The 24356-nt window shown below is 52.3% G+C and overlaps 2 protein-coding genes across 3 annotated transcripts in view; both read right to left on the minus strand.

Moving 5' to 3' along the window:
• Positions 1 to 1594, minus strand: part of BSN (bassoon presynaptic cytomatrix protein) — an 87117-nt gene extending 85523 nt beyond the window's left edge. For both annotated transcript variants that reach the window (XM_088061710.1, XM_088061709.1), the window contains exon 1: positions 1434 to 1594. In XM_088061710.1, coding sequence (XP_087917836.1) covers positions 1434 to 1594 — 161 coding nt within the window. The remainder of the gene's footprint in view (positions 1 to 1433) is intronic.
• A 2526-nt stretch (positions 1595 to 4120) lies between these two features.
• Positions 4121 to 24303, minus strand: TRAIP (TRAF interacting protein). The gene is made up of 15 exons (XM_005522197.3): positions 24073 to 24303; positions 22877 to 22934; positions 21548 to 21631; positions 17576 to 17615; positions 14888 to 15015; positions 12240 to 12334; positions 11533 to 11646; positions 10554 to 10641; positions 8929 to 9018; positions 8632 to 8720; positions 7762 to 7917; positions 7513 to 7561; positions 6870 to 6995; positions 6293 to 6343; positions 4121 to 5341 (listed from the first exon to the last, which is right to left on the minus strand). The coding sequence occupies exons 1-15, from the start codon at positions 24168 to 24170 to the stop codon at positions 5213 to 5215; spliced, it is 1395 nt and encodes a 464-aa protein (XP_005522254.2). The 5' UTR covers positions 24171 to 24303; the 3' UTR covers positions 4121 to 5212.
• Between the last annotated feature and the right edge of the window lie 53 nt (positions 24304 to 24356).

Genomic DNA, 24356 nt, shown 5'->3' on the forward strand with positions numbered 1-24356 from the left:
AAACAACTTTTCACTGGCAGAATCCAAAGCAGAGGGGTTGTTACTCTCTAGCAAAGGAAACTGAGAAAAACGTAAAGAAAAATGAGCACGATTTCACTCAGAGGTATTTTTTTCACACTCCCTGTGTGAAAGCTCACGGGGATCTTACAGACTGAAGCCTGCCCACAGCTTTGCTGCCCTGTAGCAACCCTGAATCCCACTGGATGTTACGGTGCTGCCTGTGAGCAGCGACTGCAGCCCAGCAAGACAGAGCCCACTGCCAGGCAAGACTGCAGCCTCCTGCTCATATTCCCGCCTGGATTTTCCCTGTTTGAAGCAACATGCCTGGCAAGACCAGCAGCGCTCATCACTGCCCAGGCGAGGCGAAGAGCCCAGAATGGCACTGCCTCGGCCACACACTGAGGGCAAACTGCCTGCTGAGTCCCCAGCATCCCTTCGTGCAACTTTCTGCTCCTTGCCTTTATTTTTTCAGATAGGATGATGTTTTAGGATTGTTTTGGTTTTTTTTAAAAGGAATATCTCTTATCCCACGCTCTCTTCCGAAGTATCTCCCTCCCAGCTGGCACTGCCTGGCAGAAGGAGAAGGGCTCGGTGCAGTTCCCTGCGAGGTTTTGCACCGATGACTCCTGGCAGGGCTGCATGTCCCTCCTGTTACATAACGACCTTTCCCGTTTGGTGCCGGCTCCTCTTGGGGTGACCACGTTTGGGAGTGATCACATTTGGGGTGCTCACATGCCTCAGCTGTGCACTGCGAGGCACCATCCCCCCATCCCGAACAGACCCATCAACCCTGAACCACCCTCCTTTCTCCTTATGCCTCTCCCCTTGCTCCTGGATCTCTGCCCACCGGGCAGCACCCCACTTTCTCCTGCCCCCCAAACACGATACTCCTCCCCGGGCACTCCATCCCTCTTCCACACCCAGCCCCAAACCGCACCTTAGCCCTCCCCAGCACCCACAAGTGTCCCCCCAGCTCCTCTGGGCTGCACCCTGCAGCAGTGACCTGCCTCGGGTGCCTCCACCACCTCCCTGAGCCCCACTGAGCACCACCCTCACCCGCCTTCTCCCTGCTGCCCACACCCCACAGCCGCACCGCACCGTCTCTCCCCTCGGCTCGCACTCTGTGCTTACTCCTGTCTCACCCGTTCTCCTGCAGATGCCCCACAGACCCGCACCCCCCAGACACCCCTGCACCCACCACACCAGCACCCATCACCTCTCCGCCGCACCCCGGCACGGCTCAGCCCCGCACCCGATAGCGCGGCACCTCCCGCCCGCGTGTCCCCACACACCCGTGCCCCCACAGACACCCGCACCCTCCAGCCCTACGCACCTGTGCCCACAGCCCCCCGCGGCCGTGCCCCGCGCCCTCACAGCCACCCGCAACCCCGGAGCCCGCGCCCGACCCCGCGCCCCCCGCCCCGCGCTCTGACCTGGGCCCGGCGGCGGGCGGGGGCTGTGCGGCGCCGCCCGGTGCTGAAGGCGGCTTGGCGGCGGCGGCGGCGGGCGGCGGCGGGGCCCCTCCGGCGGCGGCGGCGGCGGGCGGCAGCTGCCCGTCGTCGCCGCCGCCCTCCAGGCTGGCCTCGTTGCCCATGTCGGGCCGGGCGGGGCCGGGGCCGGGGCCGCTCCCTCAGCGCAGCGCCGCCCCCGCCGCCGCCATCAGCCCCGCGCCGCCATCGCCGCCCGCCCGCGCCGCCCCGCGCATGCGCCGCCTCCGCGCCCGCTCGCGCCGCGGGCACGCGCGCGTTCGCCCGACCAATCGCCGCCAGCCCCCCGGGGCCCCGCCGGCACGTGCCCCTCGGCCCCGCCCCGCCCCGCCCGCCGGCCAATCGGCGCCGCGCAGCGCCAGCGCTCGCGCCCGCCAGGCGGCGCCACGCGAGCTCCCGCGCTGGCCGTCAATGAGCGGCCCGTCTACCGTGACGTCACAGTCCAGAGACCAATGGGCGCGCAGTTCCGCATGAGGTTACACCCAGCAGCCAATGAGCGCCCGCTCATCCATGAGGTCACGGGCTGCTGTAGGATGTCACACACCACTGACCAATGGGGTGTCCCTTCATCCATGAAGTCATGTGCTGCTCCTGGAAGTCACAGCATCACAACCAGTGAGCACCTGCCTCCTCCATGACGTCAGAGTTTGCCCCAGGACATCACACCACGTAAGCCGATAAGCACCTCCCCCATGATATTTAAGAACATCACACCCTGCCTGCCAATGAGGATCTTGCGCCATTGTGAGGTCATGCACTGCCTTGTGATGTCACACTCAGTGATGGTGCTGCTCCCTGCAGGTCACAGGTAGCGCCGCAATGTCACTGGCTACTGTCCAATGAGCACCCTGCTACCTCATGAGGTCAAGGCAGTCGCTGTCAGCCAGGCCATGAGCACACGCCTCACTGTGAGGTCACAGGCTTGCTGATGAGGCAATGGAGCCCCAGCCGATACCCACCCTATCCTTCCCACAATCACCCCGAGCCCAGCAGTGACCGCCACTGCTCTTCTGTGCCACCACAGTGCCGAGCCAACGGGCTCACGGTGTCCCCAAGCGCCAGTCTCAGCCAGCCCCGAGCAATGGTCACGCTGTGGCTGTGTGAGCTCAGAGCTGCCCGTGGCGTCAGAGAGCAGCGGTGCCTGTGGGAGCGCCCAGCCCCGCCCCGCCGTTAATGAGGGGCGCTAATTAACGGGGCCGGTGCCCGTGGGCGGAGGGACGCGCTGCCACCGCCGGTCCCCTGCTGCCACCCTGCGGCTCGGACCCCGCCTCGGGGGGACCCCAGCGGGGACAAAAAATTGCGCCCGGGAGCCCCAGCCCTGCCGGTAGCTTTTAAAAAGCGGCTGCTTTTTATGGGCTGTGAGTCAACACACACGCGCTAAATCCTAAAATAAACGCGAAACTGGGTCCAGCCTCACCTCGGAGCGCACGGAAATAGCAACCGGCTCCAATAAGCCCCAGGAACAAGGGAGCTCAGCCCCTTCCCCGCCCCTTCTGCATCCCCCAGCCCAGGGAAAGAGATGCTGGCGCTGGAGGTTACTGCTGTGACCTCCGAGGAGCAGGTGTGGGGTGTGAAAGGTGTAATATGGAATTAAAAGAGCTTTGGAAGACATGAGAGTACTGAGTAAGAGAACAAAACAACTTCAGTTCTGGCCAGGGGCAACAGATGTGCAGTAAACCAGAACAAAAACACATCAGAAACAGCCCAGCAGCAACAAGTCTATGGAAAGTAAGAGTGTAGGAGTGGATGAAAAGAGGCCAGGACTTAGCAGGTGGCCAGAAAACACACAAAAAGTTTGGTTTGTTTGGATTTTTTCCTGAGGTGATGTGTCCCCCAAACACAGGAGACTCAAAACATCCACCTTGAACACAGCAGAGGTTGGAGTAGCTGCCAGTAACAGCGCTGGTGCAGGTGGTGCCCAGACAAGGTGCTCAACCCTCAGATGAAACTTGCCATGATGTAAAAACAGCCCCAAAAACTCTTCTCAACCCCTCCACTGCAGACTGGCATTTGTTCTCCCGTTATGGGCAGACACAGCACCTGCTCTCCAGCACCCCAGCATAGAAGGCCATATCCTCCACCACTCCCAGCCCTTCACTGCTGCCTCCTTAAAATGGTCTTCCTGAACTGGAGAGATCCAGAGCAAGTCTTACATTCTACAGCCACTTGATACTTACCTCGAAGAGACAAGGACAGGACAGAGCAGGCTCTCTGCAGACCCTCTCCCAGGTTTCTCTGCTGCAGAATTCATTTTGCTTGATTAAGTCTCCCCTCTCTTTTCCCCAAGATTTTTTTCCCCCAGCCATCTGACCCCTCTCCTGGCTCCTCCAAACTCTCCCCCCATTCCACTTAATTCTGCAGTCAGCCTCAGGTGATGCAGGTGAGACAACAGCTCATGCTCTGCAAGGCTTTGCCTTGTTCACTTCCCTGGGGATGGGGATCACTGTCTGCATGGCTTCACCCGACCACTGTCCTTCCCTGCACAAGGGGCCTGTCTCCCAAGAGGTGGCACCCCACAGGAACCTGAAGGGTTGAGCATATCCATCACCCTACATTCAGCACCCAAGCTCAGACCTCCACCCTGAGGTGCAATAGGCTGGAATATGCTCAGAAGCCAGTTAAATTAACAAGTCTGCACAGTAATGTATTTTATTTCCTAAAAACATGTTTTTAGCCAGTCCAGGTACTACAGATTCAGCCAGAAGCAGCTGGAAATAGGAAATGTCAGATTTGTACAGTAGAGTGCTTTATTAGGTGCCTCACCACATCTGTTCCTTGCAGCTCTGACAGCCCTGCTTCGGGTGTGGAGCTCCTGTTCCAAGGCTGCAAGCTGAAGAACCCAGACAGGTTCAGCCCCTCCAGTCTCCCCCTCCCCTGAAGGGAGCCATTCTTCAGCACATCTCCAGGCCATTCCAAACCCTCTAATAATAAGGCAGAAGAGCTACAAAATAATAAAAATACTCTACACTCTTATTTAAAAATAGAAATTAATAAACAAGTTTCACACCAACACATGCCAAGCACAGAGGCCAGCACACTTATCTCTGCTTCCAAGTGGAGCACAGGGGGTCACCCCAATACTTTCCTTCCAAGTCAGTAGGTTCAGCCTGCAAGACCACTCTGGACAGGGCAGGGCAACACAGCTCTTAAGTCCACCTGTGGATCTCCCCAGCCCCAACAGGCCTGTGGGTGAGGGAAGGTGTTTAATTTGATGATGAATATACAGACACTTGACAGCCACACAGGTTGCTCAACACATTTCTTCCTCCAGTAAAATTTCTTGGACCTATTTACACCTGGCATGGAGCTGGTCCAGGTCCCTTCTCCCTCCTGCTCTCCAGACTGACATCCCAGACACCCTTCCTGCACCTCCTGCTTGTGGCTGCATCCAAGAAGTGCAGTGCCACCACGTGCCAGAGAGCCCAAAGCAGCAGCAACTGCAGAGCTCTGAGGTGGCCAGAAGGCAAAAGCCTGTTAATTCTGCATGAAAAAAGGAGGAAGGAATGGTAATATGAGGAGGGTAACTGTCCAGCTATTAGCTAGAGGCTTGGCCTCCAGAGGCCAATCCTGCTGCAAGGGCAGGATTCTCCACCACAGGGCAACATCAGTGCTTTGCAAACAGTACCCCAGGCAGTGGTGGCTGCACATTGCCTCGTGCCAGGCTCTGGACAAGTGTGTTCTGCCCTGCAGCTTCTTCCAAGTCTCTCCCAGGAAGTCAGGGGCTCTCACAGCAGGAAAGTGTCCATTCTGGCCTGGCTGCTGCTGGAGGAAAATGCAGAAGAAGCTGCAGATGCTGGTCTGGAGACCTTCTTCTTGCTCCTAACTGATAATGGACGGATTTCCGCCAGGTTTGTCTGGAAGTAAAACTGTCAAGGCAAGCACAGATCAGTGCCCTGGGAACACAAGCTATCCAACACCTGCTGCAGTCCAGCCTGAACCACAGACCTGGGACCCAGCCATGTATCTGCATCCAAGGAAAAACTCCCTGCAGGACAGGATGGGTTTTGCTACCTTCTCACAGAAGCAGAGCTCGGACACATGCCTGTCCCATGCGTCAGGGAACATTTCCCAAACAGGGGGTTTTGCCTGGATATTTGGAAACATCTCTTCTCTAAACAGGTGGTCAAGCACTGCAACAGGCTGCCCAGGCAAGTGGTGGAAGTCCCTGAATTGTTGGTTAGGGACATGGGTTAGTGGTGGGCTTGCTAATGCCAGGTTAATGGTTGGACTCTGATCTTAAGAGCTCTTCTCCAACATGAATGATTCCACAATTCTGTGCTATCCCCTTGCACACAAACCAGCATTTTAACACCCTATTTGAGTTGCAAGACCTCCTGAGCCACGACACTGTGCAGTTGAAGACAAAGCAGCCAGAGCCTGCAGTTTCTCATGGCAGAGCAATCCCAAGGCAGGAGCAGCTCCACAGCTGGGGGTGAGCTCAGCCCAGGCACTCCTCACCACAGTGGAGCAGTAGCATCCTGCAGGAATGAGGGCTCTGGCTGCACAGGCTGGCAGGCACACAGCCAGAAGAGGCTGTGCCACACTGCTGCTCTAAGATCTCAAGGGCACAGGCAGTCCCTGCAAATTGTACTGATTTCTAGCTGATGTGCTCCTCTGAGCCAGCCACAAGTGCTGTCAGAAAGTTCAGGTCCTTGATGCCTTTGCCGAGCTCAGATTTGTTCAGAGAGAAATCAGATCATTCCTTGAGGATCCCAAGACAATTTTTTTGTTGAGACCAAAGAGAAGGAACAGAAATGAGATGTCCACAGCATCAGTAGTGCCACATAAGCCACAGGAAAGGATACTGGCTCTATGAATTTTGTCCTGCCTCCCATGCCATCGTAGCCCGTCCTCACCTAGGAGAGAGAAACAAATTAGTCTGGAGCAGCACACAGAGCCTTGGCTACCTCTCCTCATGTTGGTTATGGGGAAGGGGGAGTCTTGCAGACCACAGCTTCTGGAGAGGGGTTAAAGGCACTTGGAAACAGTCACTTCTTGTGCTAACCCCTCACTTTCAGAAAAAGACAAACCCGTGGGTATTAACAAAGTTTGGGAATACTGGGCACTTTTTCAGACAAGCTGAGCCAGGCTTAGGATTTTGTCACTGGGATTGAGGAATACAAAAACACCCCAAGCTCCAAGGAGGTGGAGGAATAGGACATTGAGAGCCACTTAGTCTGCTGCCAGGAAGGGAATGAGCATCTGTCATCCCTGGAGCTCTGCAGGACTGGGACGTAGCCAGGTTGTGCTCTGAGATTTATTTTCCACACACTGTATGTGACAAGGTAAAAGCCTCATTTGCTTCCTCTTTCAGGGTCAGTTCAGGACAGAGGTGGCAGTGCCAGCCTTGGGCACACTCACCAACTGGACAGGCATACTCACAGAGCCCATGTTCTTGTGGGAACCCAGCAAACCACTCAAAGATGGCTTCTTGGAGAGAACAGAGTTCCTGATGAATGCTGGCAAGAGTCCTTTAAGAGCATCATCCTCCAGATCATCTGCCCCGTTCTGTCCCACAAAATAACAAGAAAAGCCCTTTAACCAGCACAGTTTGCTGAATGGAATCCACATACAGGCAGCACTAATAACAGAGACAGCTATTTAAGGTAATGGTTACTGCCATACCACATGTCAGGTTGAAAACCAGCACCTTCCAAACTCCCACTGAGGCTTATGTGGAACAGTACCCAGGAGGCAGGAGACTGCCCCCAGCAAGTCTGGGCAAGCAGCCACCTCAGCTGACCCCACAGCCCTTGTGGTCAGCTCCAGGTGGTGGTTGTGAAGCACATCTGGGGCAGAATCATCAGCAAGAAGCAGGTGGGTCCCCACCCTCCCTTCTCCTGCAGGAGGCCTGAGGTAGCAACCGTGTTTCTACTAGACCATCAAGGAAAACACTTTGAAGCACAGACTGGTTTTATAGAAGGCTGGTCTATGGCCACAAGGGAGAAAATAGATTCTTTATCCCAAGCTTATTAACATCAGAATCAAAGAGGCGACACAGAATAATCGAGATTAGTCCTTTTACCTCCACGGTTTCCTTCAGAACTTTCTTCGCCAGATTTACCACAGGAGGCCTGTAAGGAGCCCAAGGAGCAAATCAGCAGAGATTTATTGTTCAAGTGGAGCTGGCAAGGACAGACAAGGCCAAGCAAATGACGACAAAGCTTGCAGCACGCCATCAGGCAGCTGGAGAGCTATCTGATCTCACACAGCAACTTCCAAAGCAGGGAGACTTTGATCTCCTTTAGAAGCAGAAAGAGAAGGGAAAACTCACGACTTTTTATCCAGCTTCTGCCTTTTTGTAGGGCCGAAGGGAGCTGTGCAGGGCTGGTGCTCAGGGGTGTCCACATCGTAAGTAGCATCTAGATTGATCTCATCGCTGTGGGCTGGGCGGTGGAGCTTTGGATGCTGCAGATCCACAGGAGTAGGACTGCAAGGCCAGGAAAAACATCAATCACTGAGCCACTGCCTGCCACCCAGGGGAAGGCAGAGCTGCACCCCACAACACTGAGTGCTCAGACAGCAGTGGCACCAGGAGCAGAGCCCCATTCTGCTCACACATCAAAGGAAGGACAATCTGAACCCCAGAGTTTAAATTCAACGTCCCAAATTACTGCTCCCCCTCAAATGCTGAGCGCTGTAACAGCAGGACCCAGAGCCTAGGAAATCACACTGACACACTGCTGCTCTGTGGACACAACCCAGCTTGCTCTGCTGGGGTAATGGCATAAGCTCCTCAAGAAAGGCTGGATAAAAGCAGATGTCATTTTTCAGGCTAGATTCCTCTGTCTAGCTAAGATCTTTGGTCCCCACACACCAGTGCACACTCATCACAAGGCCAACTCTAAAGCAATGAGAAGAGCAGCTTTAGGGATGTTTCCCAGGCAGGACACAGTGACAAAGACTTTGTCAAAACTCAAGCCATTCCTCCACCCCTCTTGACCCAAACCCTCCAAGACTTTTTCCATGTAAACCAAAATCATCTCATCAACCACAAGAAAAAGGATATAAAGAACAAAACTGCCATCTGCAACACCTGCCAGACTAGTACATCTCTGCTTTCTCAGATAGTTAAACAGTCAGCTCTGGCTTTGAACCTGTCATCTCCATGCCTGCATTGTGTCTAAGGATGCAGCTCACTAACCTTTCAAAGACTAGCCGACTGAGTGTTTCCCTGGTTACAGATGGGACCTTCAGAGTATCCTGCAGGATGTCTATCTTCTTCTTCAAACTCTAGAGAGAAAAGGGAAAGCAGACAGTGTAACAGGGAAAAAATTAGCAGTAGATACTTTGTCCTTTTTCCATAAATCAGCATCAGGTGGAACTCAGAGGTAGGCTGGGAAATTTAGTCACTGAGCAAAAGCCAGCAGAACTCCTGGCTTTGCAGCTGCAGACCAGTCTGCAGTAACTGGCAGCTGGCCATGAGAAATGCTAGTCTCACCAAGATCTCCTTGTCTGCATTCTTCATATCTTTCTGTGTGTTTTTTAACTCCTCCTTTGTCTTCTCCAACTCTGAAGTCGTCTTCTGCAGCTGCAGAACACAACAGAGTGTGGGTTACACTTAGCTGGGTAAGGGGGACTGCAGAGCCCTGTGAGAGCAGTGTGCTCTGCACCACATTCTACTTCCCCTGTTTAAGGGCTCAATTTTCCTGTGTCAGTCTGACCAATCTCTCCTGTACCAGTGCAATCCAATCCTTACCCAATTCCACAAGCTGCCTGCAGAGGGATGTCCAGGGCTGCTTGCCCAGCATTTACTCAGCATTCATGCCTGATGGCAACAGTTTTTCCCTGCTCTAACACTTGGTGGCTGCATTCTGAATTCCTGCAGGTCTTTGGACACACCAGAGCACAGGAATCACAAACCACAGGCTGGAGGATGGCTGTGCATCAGCAGTGCTGGCACATGGACAAGCCTGATTCAACAGGGAAGCATGCCAGCAGCAGGGGTCAGGAAGTGGACTGCTACCACTTCACACACTTCAGTGGGTCCGGGAGCCTGGGCCAGCTCATGGACTGTGGGTACAGTCAGCTCTCTGTCAGCCAAGCCTGGAGCCCCTTGTGCACTGACTCGCACCCTCCTGACCCACACTGGCCATCACAGCTTGGGTCTGACTCAGCCAGGAGCAACTCCAACATCAGTCCAACTCCAGCATCAGAACCTTGTGTAGGGGTTAACTCCTCTGGGGAGCACAGCACAGCAATCTGAAAACCTCCTTCTCCATGTGAGGGGACAACAGCTATGGCTGAGTAACAGAAGTATGCCAAATCCACCCACAGCTTCTCACTTTGTTGGCTTAGACATGGGGATGCCCCAGGGAACACCTGCGTCTTGGGATATGAGGCTACACACATGCTTTTCACAGGGATGTGCTACCAGAACAAAGACAGTCCAGTCTGACCTGAGCTAACAGAACCCAGCCAGGCCTGGAACAGGGGAGTACAGCAGCAGAAGCACATCAACATCCCCAAACTCCACACCAGCTCAGGACCAGCCCTGGCAGACTCTGTGCAGGGCCACCTGTGTGTCCTCACTGTGCTTTGGGAAGCTCTCCTGCCTGGGCACAGCATAATGTGGGAGCCCTGGCCCAGTTCAGTTGGCTGAAGGCACAAGGCTGGGTGTGACTGGATTTGCCAAACCAGGACTAAGCCCTGCTCAACTGACACTGGCTCCAAACCTCTTCCCACTTCCTGTGGTGCTCAGTTCTGCAGCAGGAGGAGCTGGCAGCTGAGTGCTCAGCAGTGGAGCCGGATGAAGGAATTGCCACTTCCAGAACCCAGTGGGAGCAGTGGAGCACCTGTGAGCTACTGCTTTCCAGCACAGGCTCCCTGCCAGACTCTGGCTGGCACATGCTGCCCCAGCACTGTCCCCAGAGACTGTCCTCCTGACAACAGCCCACGAGCTGCTTGCTCCCCACATCACATCCTGACCCAGAAACCCCAGCCTGACCCTTCCACATACCTGTACCTAACAGCATGGGAGGGGGTCACTGCACAGGCCTGGGCCTTGCTTACGGACAGGGATCTACAGACCAGATGTCACCCTGGCATCTCACACTCTCCCTTTACCTTACTATTGACAGAAAACAGCTCCTTCTTCAGCTTCTCTGTCATCTCACCAGAGATCTTCCGAGCCTCCTTCAAGTTCTCATATTCCCTGTGAAGAGACACAAAGAGTCACACAGTTTGTAAGACAGCTGAGCCAGAGCTTCTCAGAGACAAGCCAAGACCCTTAAATTGCAGCTCTGGACCTGCAGAGCCACCAGAGAAAACCCAGGAGACACAATAATGAGTGAGTATACCAACACTGTGTCATACATTCCACTACACCATGGGGGACAAAAAGCCTGCATGAGGTACCATGCCTGATTCCAGCAGCAAAATGGGAACCAGACCCAGAGACATTTCAGTTGCCAGTGAAAAAGATAGAAAACAGAGCACAGTCTCCATGCTGGCAGCAAACAGGGGACTTTGCTTTAAGTGACTTTTCAGAGACTTCACACTACTGGCCATGCACATTCACTCCCAATTACACCACAGGGACACTTGCCTCATTACAGCTTTGTACCAAAGCTGCAGTTATTCAGCTGCCATCAAAACAGACACAAAAAAAGCTGTGTTTTTTCCCCAGCAGGACCAGATGGATATCCAGGTAGGGGAGGGCAGCAGTGCAGGCTTGCTTTGCCAGAGGCCACAGCTGCACAGTGCAGTGCTGTAAAGGGCGCAACCCAGAGCTCTGCATCCACTTGCTTTCCCTTGGGCATGAGAGGAAAGCAGAGGGAATAATCATCATCACTTCATAGGTGCACTGACAACTCTGGAGACAGTTCCCATGGTGACACACATGTCACTACAGTGACAAGAGGAACAGTTCAGTGTGACAGGCTCCAAACTAGGTCCCCAGGATCTGTCAGTCAAAACCCAGTGGAAGCCCTAAGAGGCAATGAGAGCCCCGCAGAGCCCTTGTGCCTGTTGATGCTCAGCAGAGGGTTCTCCCTGGGCACCCCAGGACAGCACCAGCCAGCTCTGCCAAGCCTGCAGCACCTACTTTTTGAGGGAGACACAGTAGATTGCAAGCTGCTCCACTGCTGCCTGTCCAACTCCCATCTCTCTGATCATCTCCTCCACTTCTGGGCGCTGGCTCTGAAGCAACAGCTCGATCCTGCACAAAAAAACCCCACAAACAAAAACATACCCTCAGCTCATGAATCACAAACAGACCTGGGAAAGAGACAGAGGCCCTGCTTCCCCCTCAAGGGGCTGGTGCAGCCTGAGCTTTTCCTTCAGGCACTCTGAGTGTCATGGGAGAAGAGATACAGCTGCCTCACCTCAAGAAGGGCTTTTCACTGGGGAAAAGCAGCACTACTTGGACTAGAGAAGAGGCAGCTGTACACACATGCTGCACATGGAACTGATGCCCAGCTCTTGGTCCCTAAAGCCCTGTGGCTGACTGTGTTCCTGGGCTGGCATTTTACCCCAGCATCCTCTGATAACAGAAATGGCACATAGCCATGCTCAGTGCACTAGAGATGAGGCCGGTACCCTGCCTTACTGCTCTTTAATGAGAGCAGCTGTCTGCAAACATAGCAGGGGCAAGAGGCACACAAGGGCAGCTAAAGCAGCCGTTTTGAACCTTACAGGAAGGTGATCCAGCACACAGAGGTGGGTGTTGCAGCAGGAGACCCTCCTGCCCTCCCCAAAAAGGGCAGAGGTGCAGCCCAGCTTGCAAGGCCCAGGGAGCACCCCAGATCTCACCGCTCCATGGTTCTCAGCTTCTTTCGCAGTCGACAGGCCTCCTCCTTTGAACTTCTGTTGTCCTCCTGCTGCTGCTCCAGGAATTTCATCTGCTTCTGCAGGGAAACAAGCACACACAGCCCGTTAGTAAGGCTCCAGGGATTGTTGGAGAAACATCCCAGCTTATACGCACTGCAGGCAGCTGGGAGCATACATTGGCTTTAAATGCTATCACCACCTCAGCAGCCCAGGATTATGGAGAGTTGAGCTCCCTCCCACCGTACCCCCAGCTCTGCTCCCCATGAGCACAGCAGGGTCTCAGTACTAATCACAGGGTGAGTCTGGAGCTGAAGCCATGTCATAGCCCATCTCTGCTGGGAGCACTGGAGGGGCTGCACAGTGCCCTGGATGCACTGGTGACAATTTGTTTTTCCAGAGCAAAGGAGTCCACAGCAAATAAACCTTGCTATTGCCTTCCCTTCCATGCACAGCTGATTGCTTCAGCCTCCCAACTCTCCTTGCCATTGGCTGCTTAGAGCATAGATAGGAATGAGTGGGTCTCTTCTGGGAAACCTCAGACAAACCCACCCGGGCACTTCTCTCACCTGCTGCAAGCCTATTGCCTCTCCAGCAGTAACACAGAGCCTCAGCTGAGCTGGGAAAGCACACATCTGCAGTGTGGCAGAGGATGGGGATAGTTGAATTAGCACCATTCTGATGCATATGTGCTGTCTAGGTTTGTGTGTGCCTGGGTGCCTTGCACAGCAGCTTTGAAAGGCTCTGGTTTCAGCACAGTGCTGATTCTGGGGAAAGGCCTGGCAAAAGATCATTGCCTTGTAAAGCTTCTTCCCACACAAGTTCAAGGATTTTATCCACTTCCTGCCACAGAAACCAAACAGCTGTGAAACCACTGGGAAGTTGAGGAGGGACAGTGTTGTAGGCTCATATGTCACTCTTGTTTAACTGAAGCCTGTCTTTGGCTTTTCCCTAACCAGAACTCTCAACACTTCAGATTCCCACAGCAGTGTTTGCCCCTGGTCAGAGCAGAGTCCCCAGCATCAACCAGCCTGAAACTGCAGCAAACTGACAGTGCCAGCAGAAGATAGGACCAGCTTGCAGCCTTAACCTGCATCACAGTAAGTTAGCCTGTATTTTCACTGCAGAAGTTTATTGCTTTAACCTTTAACGATGCAGTTTAAGACAGTGCTCGGCATTCAGCTGGGAAACCCCACGTGCCACAGAAAAGATACCTCCAGGTCCCTAATCCTTTTGCCCTGCCCAGCTTTCATTAAAGGAACTCAAGCATACAGAGAGGGTTTTGCAACAGGAAAGATAAGAACTTCCTCCATAGGTGTCAAGGCAGGAAACCCAAACACTGAGATGCTGAGTTGAGCATCAAGAAGTACCAGCTTCCACTGTCACAATTATTTCTGCTGGAGTAGGGGGCATCAGAAGTACCCTGCCACTGGGGTGTAGTGAAGTACCATTCAGGGTCACACCAGCATCTATAGCATGGCCAAGATCCAGGCTGCCTTTACATGCAAACAGATTGGATATGATCCCGTTTGGGCAAAAACAGTTGTGCTGGCTCACAGCAAGACCTGCCTGGCATTAATTCCTTACTCTTTCTGACCTAGTGTCAGGTAGATCTCCCAGATGCTTCCTCCCAAAAGAGCCCAGCTGCAAGTGGCATATCACAAGACAGCACCATGATGTGTATACAAGCTCCTTCTGGGCCACTTGGCTTTGCAGGTCAAGAAACACAATGCAGTTCAGGATACTGGGTCAGACAGCTTGGGAAGTGCAGTAGACACCTACTCCACTTTTCAGCCTGCAGCTCACAACCCCACCTGCTTGCACCTCACCTTCTTGAGACAGGCATATCACCTTCACACAGCACAGACTGCCCAGCCCATCCCCAAGGCAAAGCCACTCCAAGACATCCCAACAAAGCTGCTCCTGCTCTAGCCCTCTTCCTCTTGCTGTTTACACATAGTACATGACTACACACTGAGTCACTGCACACTGAAGCACAATGGGAATATTTGATCCCTGGACTTCACAACATTACTAACCTAACTGAGGCAAAGCCCTGGCAACAGAACAGAGACAGGAGAGTTAGCTGGATCAGATCCCACTCAGCTGAAGCCTGCAACTCCCCCTCCATATTTTTCAGTTTGATTTCTCTCCCAATCAAAGTAAGAAACTAATTTTCCTTGAATCCCTCTTGGTCTAAACCCATTTCAGAAGAACATTCTACCTCAGGGAACCAGTGTTTCAGCAACGGGGTGCTGGGGCTAGTTCCCACACTTAATTCCTGCTACCACCTTTATGACCAGCACTGCCACTTCATTAGCGAGGCTCAGCCACATTCCTCAGGCTGGGCTGGCATTTCTCCCTCACCAGGGATACCTCTGCCTTGAGCACCTGTACACAAACCACAGGCCTGTAGGCTTTTTATGCCTCTGAATCACCTCAGGCAGAGCATAAACATGACCTCAAGTCCAGCAACAGCACTTGCTTCAATTAATCAAACCAAAATGAAAACCCAGCCACCAGACCCAAAATCCCGCCAGCACCATCTCTTTATTAGCAGGATCTGCAGAGATCTTCAACAGAACTAACACTGACTGCATGATGGTTAGTCCTGCTGGGGACAGGAAGGGTACCTTGAGAGAGGAGCACAGCATCTCTGTCTCTCCCAGCATCTTCTGGAGCGACTCTATCGTGGCATTGCGCACATCCAGAGTGTCCCTCAGGCTGTCCACAACAGCCTGGCATTCCCGCTTTTCTTTCTCTGGAAAAGAAGAAAGAAAAAGGTCATGGCCTGATAACCCAGACTCCAGCTGCAGCACAGCAGCAGGAGCCCATAGACTGCTTTGCAGGCTCAGCTCAGCTCCAGGCCATTCCTGGAGAGAGATTTGGCCATTCCTGGAGAGAGCCATTTCTCTAAGTGCCGTCTGCACCAGGGTCTGTACCGAGCAATTGCTTCTCTCAGTGCCAGCAGGCTTCAAGATTTCTTTACGAAAGATAAAAAATTGCCTTTAATAGCTTTCTAGTGCCAGCCCTGATAGCATTAAGATGATGTATCTTAACTCTTGTGTTTTCACAAAGCCAGGCTTGCACAAGGAAATAATTCCTCTCGAGTTACACCAAAAGCTGTCATAGAGCTGGAAAACAGAGCTTTGTATCCATCCTCTCCACATGGAATCTTATGTGTTAGGAACGCCTCTGGGGGCCATTGGGCAGCTGTATGCAGGGGTCCACCAAGCTGCTGTGCATGCCCTAGCCAACCACAACATCTACATCAAAGGGCAGGAGGCAGTGACACTGGGGACACTACAGGATACATGACAGTTTAAGTAGATTCCCCAAGTACCCACTTTTTGCAGGTCACAAAACCTTTGCATCTTGCTGTCCCTCCCTCTGGCAATCCAGGAGCAAAGCACATGCCTCTGACCACCAGAGAGAAGGTGGTGGAAAACACCACCAGATTTCAATTTGTTTTCTGGAGACAAGGGAAGGACAGCTCAGAAAGCAACAACCACCATCAGAAGCTGCCAGACCTACATAGGGAATAGCCAGCATTGCTGAGAAGCTCAAAGCAGTTGCATAATGAGAGATAGCAGGAACCCTTCCACCTAACCCTGCTGAGAGCAGGGTAAAATCTCCAGCTCAGCATCTTCAGTCTTTGCTAAAATTGCCTGTGGTTCCAGCCTGGCAATGGTAGAGAGCCAAAGCGTGCCTTTCCAAAAAGCTTCTCCTTGCAAGCCATCCAGTTTCAAATTCTGCCTCCACATCCTGTGGCAGCATAACCTGCAGTGAAGCTTCACTGTTTAATCAGGGAGTAAAAGAGCCATGTGGGACCGAGAACAAGAGAGGAATGTGTTCCAGCAGAAGCACGCGGGTGGCTTCTCCATTGATCTGAATAACCCTTTCCCACCAGAAGCAGTGCCTGGAGACGTTCCCTTGCACTTGCAGGAACTCCACACCCACCAAAAGAGTTAGGGCTTCCCCCTCCTCCATTCCCAGCTGCCCAGAGGCAGATGGCAGGAATCAATCTCCTCCGTGCTGCAGGAATGAGTTTTCAGCTCATTGAGAGTGCCTCCCACAGAGCCTGCTGGGTCTGCTCAGAGCTCGGCACCTCTCAAGCCATTTGCAGGCTGATCAGAGCCTGGCAGCTCCACAGCTCTGCAGCGCACCGAGCAGAGCACAGCTTCACACGGAGAACTTATACACAAGAACCAGCAGAGAGCAGAGTACCCACAGCAAAGGAGGCAGGAGGTAGGAAGGAGCTTCGCATTTCCAACACAAAAAGAGAATGGGACAGGGAATGTCAAATCCAACCTCTACTCACCAGAAGCTGAGAAGATTAGCAGGCCTTCAAGCAGTTTTTCTTGGATAATATCCTAGCAAGAATCCCAGCCACCTTCCCCAGAAGATCTGGCTCTCTACCAAGTCACTAAACTCAACCAAGCTGGCAGGAGAACAGGCCTCAGAATAGAGACGTGCAGACCATCCAATTCTGCTCCCAGGCTAAGGACCGAATCCTCAATCTACTGGCTATTCATGTCTGTCTCGTGCATGCAGGGAACGCAGAGGAAAGACAACTCTTGGGGCATGGGTGAGCCCCCAGCATTCTTTAAACATTTTTTTTTCCCCTTCTGCTAGCATGTTTTAGGATTTCTGTCACTTAGACTGACATTTTCCTTTTGCTGCTCATGACTCATGTTCTGATGACAGGCTGCCTACAGACGATGCTTAAAACCCATCGACAAGTCTCCAGGGCTTTTGCTTTTCCTGCCTCCCTCAAACATCCTCTAAAATTAAAGCTGGGAAGATGGAAGCGCGCGCACTGAACTCCGTCTGCTCTTCGCGCGACACATGTGGCACTGCAACAGCCAAACAAATCCAAAGCCTTCCCACTGCTGCTTTTGGACACCACTTTCACCCTCTCATCTGTTGGAGGGAACGAGCCTTTGCCATATGCAGCTGTGAGTTTCCCAGCTAGCAAAACAAGGGTTTTGCTTTCAAGCCTGCTCTGGATAGAGCTTTGCTGCAATTCTGTGAGCTTGTGATTATGAAGAGGGCAAAAAAAATTGCATTTATTTGTCTAAACTCACAGTGAACTCCTGAGTTACAGCAGAGCTGGGCCAGGCTGTGGACTCAGGCTCTGCCATAGAAGCTTTGCATCACCACAGGTGTTCTCGCCTCAGAAAAAGCTCTGAAGAAATTGCTCTAGTGAAACAGTTTTCCCTCGGCTCCAGAGAGGGGTGGCCTCTGCACAGGGGTTCCTCAGACCTGGGCACAGGTAGAGCCCAGGAGCTGCTGATCCCCTGCAGGCAGCAGGAACTCACCTTTCAAGGAGAGCTGGGCCTTCACCTTGTCCAGTTCATTCTGAAACACAACACAGAGAACCCCATTAGGAAACGCCCTGTGGAGATGCTTTCACCAGATCTTAAAAAGACCTAAGAGGTTTCTCAGCAGGACTTTTGGACCAGACAGGAACTAAGGAGGCAACATGGAAACAACAAGCACGGAGTTACAAGCCCGGACTATCACAGGGAACAGAAAGAGCACCTCCAACTGGCATTCTTCAGGGGGAGAAGAGAGGATCACAGCTTCATCTTAGCCTTGTCAACCTTGTGTTTCTCACACTGTCAGTCATCCTGTTTTAGCTGAATAATTTTGGAAGGCTCTCAGGGAAACACAGGAAGTCAGGCAAGAACAATTTTTACAATGTTTTACCTAAACAAGGCAATAAGGGAGGAATGTTGCCAGACTAACTGGATTACTGAGAGTTCTTTAAACTGAAGTGAACTTTAATCAGATGCAGGTAGGAGACAGGAGGACACATCCAAGCACCTGAAAAGGTAACCAAGCACACACTCAAATATGCTGACATACACTGAAGTCACTGCAGTTAGGGATGCTGATAGAAGCTAAGAGTTCAATCGAATGGCTGGAAACAGATCACTGAAAAACCAATCCATAACACACCAATTTGAGAGTGCACAACATCTCCTGGGTACCCCAAGGGTCTGAAGAAAACCAAGTATTTCTAACACCTTCATCAAGGATCAGAAAGAGGCAGCAAATGCCCTGTAGTTTAAATTAGAGAAAATGAAGTGATATAACTTAACACTGGCGAATAGCCAAAGGAAATGTAGAGAGGTTAAAAAGGGAGGCTATTTATATCTATATGTATATTTAAAATAAAAACCAGAGAGATAAATATATGCAGGAAAGAGTCAACAGAAGATGACTTAAAAAGCTGTGTTAGAGAACTGCAGAGGAAAGCACATAACAAGTCAGGCAGGAACTGCAGTGGAATAAAACCACAATAAAATGCCAAGACAGGCACACAAATCTGTTAAACCCAGAATGCTACATGCAAATCTGAGCTGAGAATAGCACCAGCAGTGACCACAGCTCCGACGGGACCGGCGCTAGGCTCTGCTAGTGACAATAAAGGCAGGAAAGGGAACGTGGGATGCAAAGCTTGGTAAGTGGAAGGGACTAAATGCAAAGCCTAGCAGAGCTGACTGGGATTTGCCCCAAGGGGCACAACTGCTGGAGGGCTAATGTGGAATTAACTCTGCTGCAGGAACTATTCTGAAGTAGTTTCCTCAGAGTCCTATTCAGGAACTATTAGTGAGCTCACAAGATGCACTAATTATCATGATAGCAAAGAAACCCTGGGCTACTTCAGGCAGCTATGTAACATTACTTCATTCATCAACTTAATCTGAAATCCCTCATCCTCCACACCACAGCTCCTAAAAGCTGCTCCCAATTTTCTCTCCTCAGAGATCTCCTCTCTCTGCCAGGCTGAGTTACAAGACCACATTTTCCCAAGATCAAACAAATATATCCACAGACAGCTGTCCTCCAAGGCTTCTACCTTCCCCAGCAGGTTTATAGGCAGGAATCCTCCCCCCACCTCCTCTTCACCACACTGAAATCTCATTTGGAAGAACTCTGCATTCCTCAGATCACAAGCAGCTCTTGACAGACTCATTGAGGTGTTACACCCCAAAACTCACCCTTTTCCTGCTCTGGGAACAGCCACATGGAGACTGTTCTGCTCACAAGGACCATCTTTAAATTCAATATAGGCTAAACTCAGGTTCAGTAATGAAAGAAACACTTGGACATTAAATGGTCTGCAGCTGCTTCAGGGATCCAGGTTCCCTCTGGTGTTTCTATGAAGTTTTAGCCTGGGGGTGGAAAGCAAAGCAGCCCCAGCACTCCTTTGACTGTAAACATTTCAGAGTAACAGCAAGAGTGAGGAACATTAACAAAGACAATTACTGTTCAAGAGATAATTTGGCTAATTCTGCAACAACAGGAAGGGGTTTCAGATCATGAGGGAGCTCTTCTGACCACTTCACTGGGTGCCAAAGACCGGTTCTCAGAAGAGAATCCCAAGCTTGTCTCCCCAAGATGACAAGCAGACCACAGCTACACACTTTGCTTTCCAGCACATCCTTTTTGTGGCAGGAGGCCAAATGCTCATTCCAAGACAGCTGTGGCCTGCATAGCTCCAGTTGATTACAGAGATGAACACCACTCTATGTCCAGGCTCTTGGAGGGCCAGGCAGTGGTTCATCACAAACCTTGGAAATTTTTTTTTATTTTTCAGGTGAAGTTGCTTCTGGCTGAGGATGCCAGAAATTCTTCTCTCATATACTCTGAAGAGCCCAGGCTTGGCATACTATGTGTTTGCTTTGAACTGCTGCCTGACCAGAGTCACACATGCCATCACACACAGATGATGTGTGTGTCCTCACATCTAGGTGGACATTAGTCCCTCACCCACTGTGAGCAAGGCATCTGTGTTATTATGGCACAAAACTGTCCTCCAAGAATGAGGCAGCACACATGAAACTGGTGGCAAATGCAGCAGCAACCTGTACAGTGCACACAGCAGTGAATACCCACACAAGCTAATGAAGCTGGTTTACTCAGAAAAGTACTTGGTTCTTTCTGCTGGTGACCTCAGAGCCCTCATTAAGCAGGCTGTACACTGAGGCTAGATGTTGCTCTGACAGACACACACAAGGTTTAAGGAGCAGGAGGAGTTACCATTAAGCTTGTTATGCAGGAGCAGCTCCACACTCCTGCCCTTAAGCAAGGGAGCAGTTCTGCACAGCCTGCCTGGAGCAGAAGGCTGGGGAAACCCATTTTGGATCCTGGGGTGGGGGTGAGAAAGAACAGGAAGATTTTCCAGGGCAACTCTCTCCACACAACCCATTTCCAAGTCACTCATCTCATTGCACTCCTGAGAATGGATCTCAATATGTACAAAAGGAAATGTTTATCTACTGTGAGGGCACGCGGCTCCCAGTGCCCAGAGATGCTCCTCCATTCCTCAGCACACTTTGGCCTTCAGTTTTGTTACTGGAGGTCTTGGAGAAAGAGAGTGCTACTGACATTCTAGTCTGGCTGGCTTTATTTTAAAGACATACGAAGTACATATAGAATTGTCATGGCAACTGCTAATTATGGTAATTGCTGCACATGCTGCTTTTAAACACAAGAGGGTACAAGCATCCCGTTATACCAAGGTCAACCGGCCACCCTTTTTTTCGAACAGATAATTCCAAGACAGAAGGAGCCCTGTTTCATTCACTACACAAAGGAGAACATGGAACAGCCACTCTGTGTTTATCCCTATTCTTTATTTCCCTATTTAACCCAATTCTCTGCACCTAAAGGTGGCGCTTGGACCACACCACCCAGCATCCCAGCTCCAGCCAGGATCCAGCCTCCATGTTGTTCACTGCTCCTGGTGTGGCTTCAGGCAGTCCCTTTCCTAACCTCCCTTGGGGAATAATGACTTTATCATCACCCTGCCCCATATCCTTCAATCTGCACAAACAACCTCCCTGCACAGAAGGGAGGAGGAGGAGGCACTTCCTCCAATGGTCCCTTCTTTCCAGAGGGGTTCACAATCAGCAATTCGCTGCATCTGGGATTTCCCTTCTCCTGCCTTTGGGAACAGCTCTGTTCCCAAAGAATGGGAATGTTCCCTTATTCCCAAGGGAGGAACAGCAGTCCAATGTGATGGTGTTTCAGGAGGTTTCCAGGTAAAGTGAGAAGCAGAAGGAGGAGCAGGAAGCAGAGAAGGCTCCTTGCGTCACCACATGGGATTTGGTCAGGGGGAATGCTAAATCACCACAAAGACTGATATGCTTCAGGTCAGAAACACGAGCACAGCAAGTTCCAGCTTGGGAAAGCACCTGCTGGCAGAGGATCAGCAGGCCAGGCCACCCTTCCAGGAGGCTGAAGCATCACATGAGGAAAGAACCCGCCTGTCAAATTACCTGCAAGGTCTCAGCATCCGGTACTGCTTGCTCCTCCAGGGTAACATCAAAAAACAGCTTATTGATGATGTGTCTTTTGCTGACCTAAACACAGGAGACAGAAGAGTTTGACGGGCACAAATATGGAAACAACGGATATGGAAGACAGATGGAGGGGGAGAAGGTACTGTCTTGTGACAAGGCCATGAAAGGCAAATCAGATCACGTGTTTGACACCATTAGTGGTGATGCTCTGCTTTGGTTCAACAGCACAGCAGCAGACCCCCCCACTCAGTTTCTGGGAGCGTGACTCCAGCCAAGCTCCTGAGCCACAGCAGAAAGATTCAGACATTTCTGAATCGAGCGCAGTCTGTTCTCTGGCAGCTCAGCCCCAAGCAGCTGATGCTGAGCTAACATGATGCCAAATCCTAAGACAGAAGTACGTGCTGCTTTCTGCAGGCAGAAGGTGCTGTAATTGAATTTGATAGCTCTCCACACCTCCCCCATGCAGTTACAGCTTTGTGTTTTAAGTATTATATACAGTCATGACACCAGCTAATTGCATGGTTACTGCCACATAAGATGTTATTTCGCGATAACTCCATGGTAACCCAGAGATGTAAGAGGCAGAGAAGAACAGAGGGAATCAACAAGTCAGGGAAGGAACAAGGGCCAGGACCTTGAGAGGAGGAAAGAAGCACGAACACAGAATAAGCCCAAGCAGCAGCTGGCTAAAAATTTACATCTGAGAGCGAGGAAACATCTCCTGCAACCACTATGTGCCAAGACCTACTGGCGGCATGAAGGCTGGTAACACAAGGGACTTCAAAGATGTTCAGGTCCCATTTAAGCCAATGGAAACCCAAGCCTCAGCTTCCTATCTCAGAAGCAGAGCACACCCTTCCTTCTCTCTCCAGCCATCGCTTTTCTCAAGGGAGGGTCAAGTACTGCTAAGCCAGGAGGGGTTGTAAGGCCCACGTGCAGCAGAATGGGCGGTTCACCTAACAGCAGTGGGCTGGGCATGCCAGAAACATCAGTCAGGTGTCCTCATTAAGCCCTTGCAGCCCCTGCTGTCATCATGCCAATACTTACCCAGCCTAAGCAAAAGCTGTGAAAACCCAGAGTCCCTTTGGAAAGGAGCTGCAGTGCAGAGAGTGGCAGGCCACCCTCAGCTCACTGCAACCAGAAGGGCTGTGGAGGATAGCTCATCCTCTCAGCCTCTGGGGAGTCCCAAATGACAAAACGTCCCTCTGCTCTTTACCATGATCCTTCTGGCATCATCCCAGGCTACAGCTCCTTGGTGCCACTGCAGGGCACCGTGCCACAGGTGTGCACGGGGGATGGCTTTACCTGGTTTCTGCACTGCGGGCATGTCCGGCTTGGTGCAGTGTCAAACCACTGGAAGAGGCTGAGAAAGAAAAGGAAAACATATAGTTAATCCATAAAGTCCTGGAGCATTGCTTCCAGGGGCCATCCCCCAGCTCCCCAGGAGACAGCAGGATGTGACTCCTCGTCACACACTAAAGCAGAACCGCAAACCTTCAGTCCAGCGGTGCGGCCGGCAGGAGCTCCATGTACCACACGCATGCTCCACCAGCATCTCCAAGACAATTCCTGGCTGAATTTAGCACGTGAGCTTATCTTTAACAGGGCAGAGCTTCTGCAGAGCTCAGATCTCTCTGGGAGACAGGCTTTGAACAGCCGCAGCTTCGCAGGAGCGAATGGATCCGCGCAGGAGCTGCTCTATCAGGATGCGACAGCCGAGATCCCAGCCCAGTCAGCTCCAAGGGGTGCCACTGAACACAGATCTGTGGAGCCAGGGGCACCGGGCTGGGCTCTGCTCTGGGATGATGAATGCAAACCTGCCGGGCTCCCCAGGAGAGCCACTAATGCATTTTGCAACCAAGCCATCACGTCACACTGGAAAGGTTTATTTTGAGTGCAGGGTAATGATTTGGAGCTGGCAGGTTACCTCTGGAAGCTCTCCCTGCTCCACTGGCTGCTGGAAGTGAGCAGGCCCGAGCAGTGCTGCTGAGTGAGAAGTCATAATCACACCCGTGGTCCTCTCCAAGCTCATTAGCCAGGAAAGCAAATGCCCACCCTCTCCCCACACAAAGTTTATTTCCTCAGGAGAACCATTTCCTTTCAACACAGACACTTGCAACACAGTCCTAGAAAAGCATGGAATTGCAAGGATGGCTTCACCATAATCCAACAGCACTCCCTCCAAACACTCTGTGACACTGGCTCTTCCGGAGAAGGGAGCCTGCAGGCAGCATAGTGACAGAATCACAGAATCAATTAGGTCGGAAAAGGTCTGAGATCACCGAGTCCAACCCATGACCGATCACCCAGTCCTTCCTTAAAGGCCTCGAGACGGCGACTCCGCCACCTCCCGGGACAGCCCTTTCACATGTGTAACCAGCACAGCCCGGACTGCTGCGGCACCTCCGCGAACTCTTCAGAGCCTTCGCGCGGGGCCACAGAAGATGCCCGTGGCTGACACGCCACGGCCACGCCCGATCCCCGCCCGCCCCGGCGCTCACCAGGCCTGGTGGAAGGTGTGCCCGCACGGCACGGCCGCCACGTCCCGCTCGTTGTCGAAGAAGTCGGAGCAGATGGTGCAGTGGGCGCGGATGGGCATGGCGGGGCCAGGGAGCCGGGACGGAGGCTAAAGGGTGGTTCCGGAGGGTCGCGGCCCCGGAGCCACAACAGCCGCACGGCCCTGCGCGGTTTAAACGCGACCGCCAGAGCGCCGCTTCCGGCCCGCCCCGGAAGTGACCTCAGGAGATCCCGCGTCGGGGCATTGGACGGGGCGGGGCCGAGTGGG

The sequence above is a fragment of the Pseudopodoces humilis genome, chromosome 13, assembly GCF_049639895.1.
Source record: "Pseudopodoces humilis isolate 2021_Gansu_Grassland_sample_001 chromosome 13, ASM4963989v1, whole genome shotgun sequence".
NCBI classification, from domain to species: Eukaryota; Metazoa; Chordata; class Aves; order Passeriformes; family Paridae; genus Pseudopodoces; species Pseudopodoces humilis.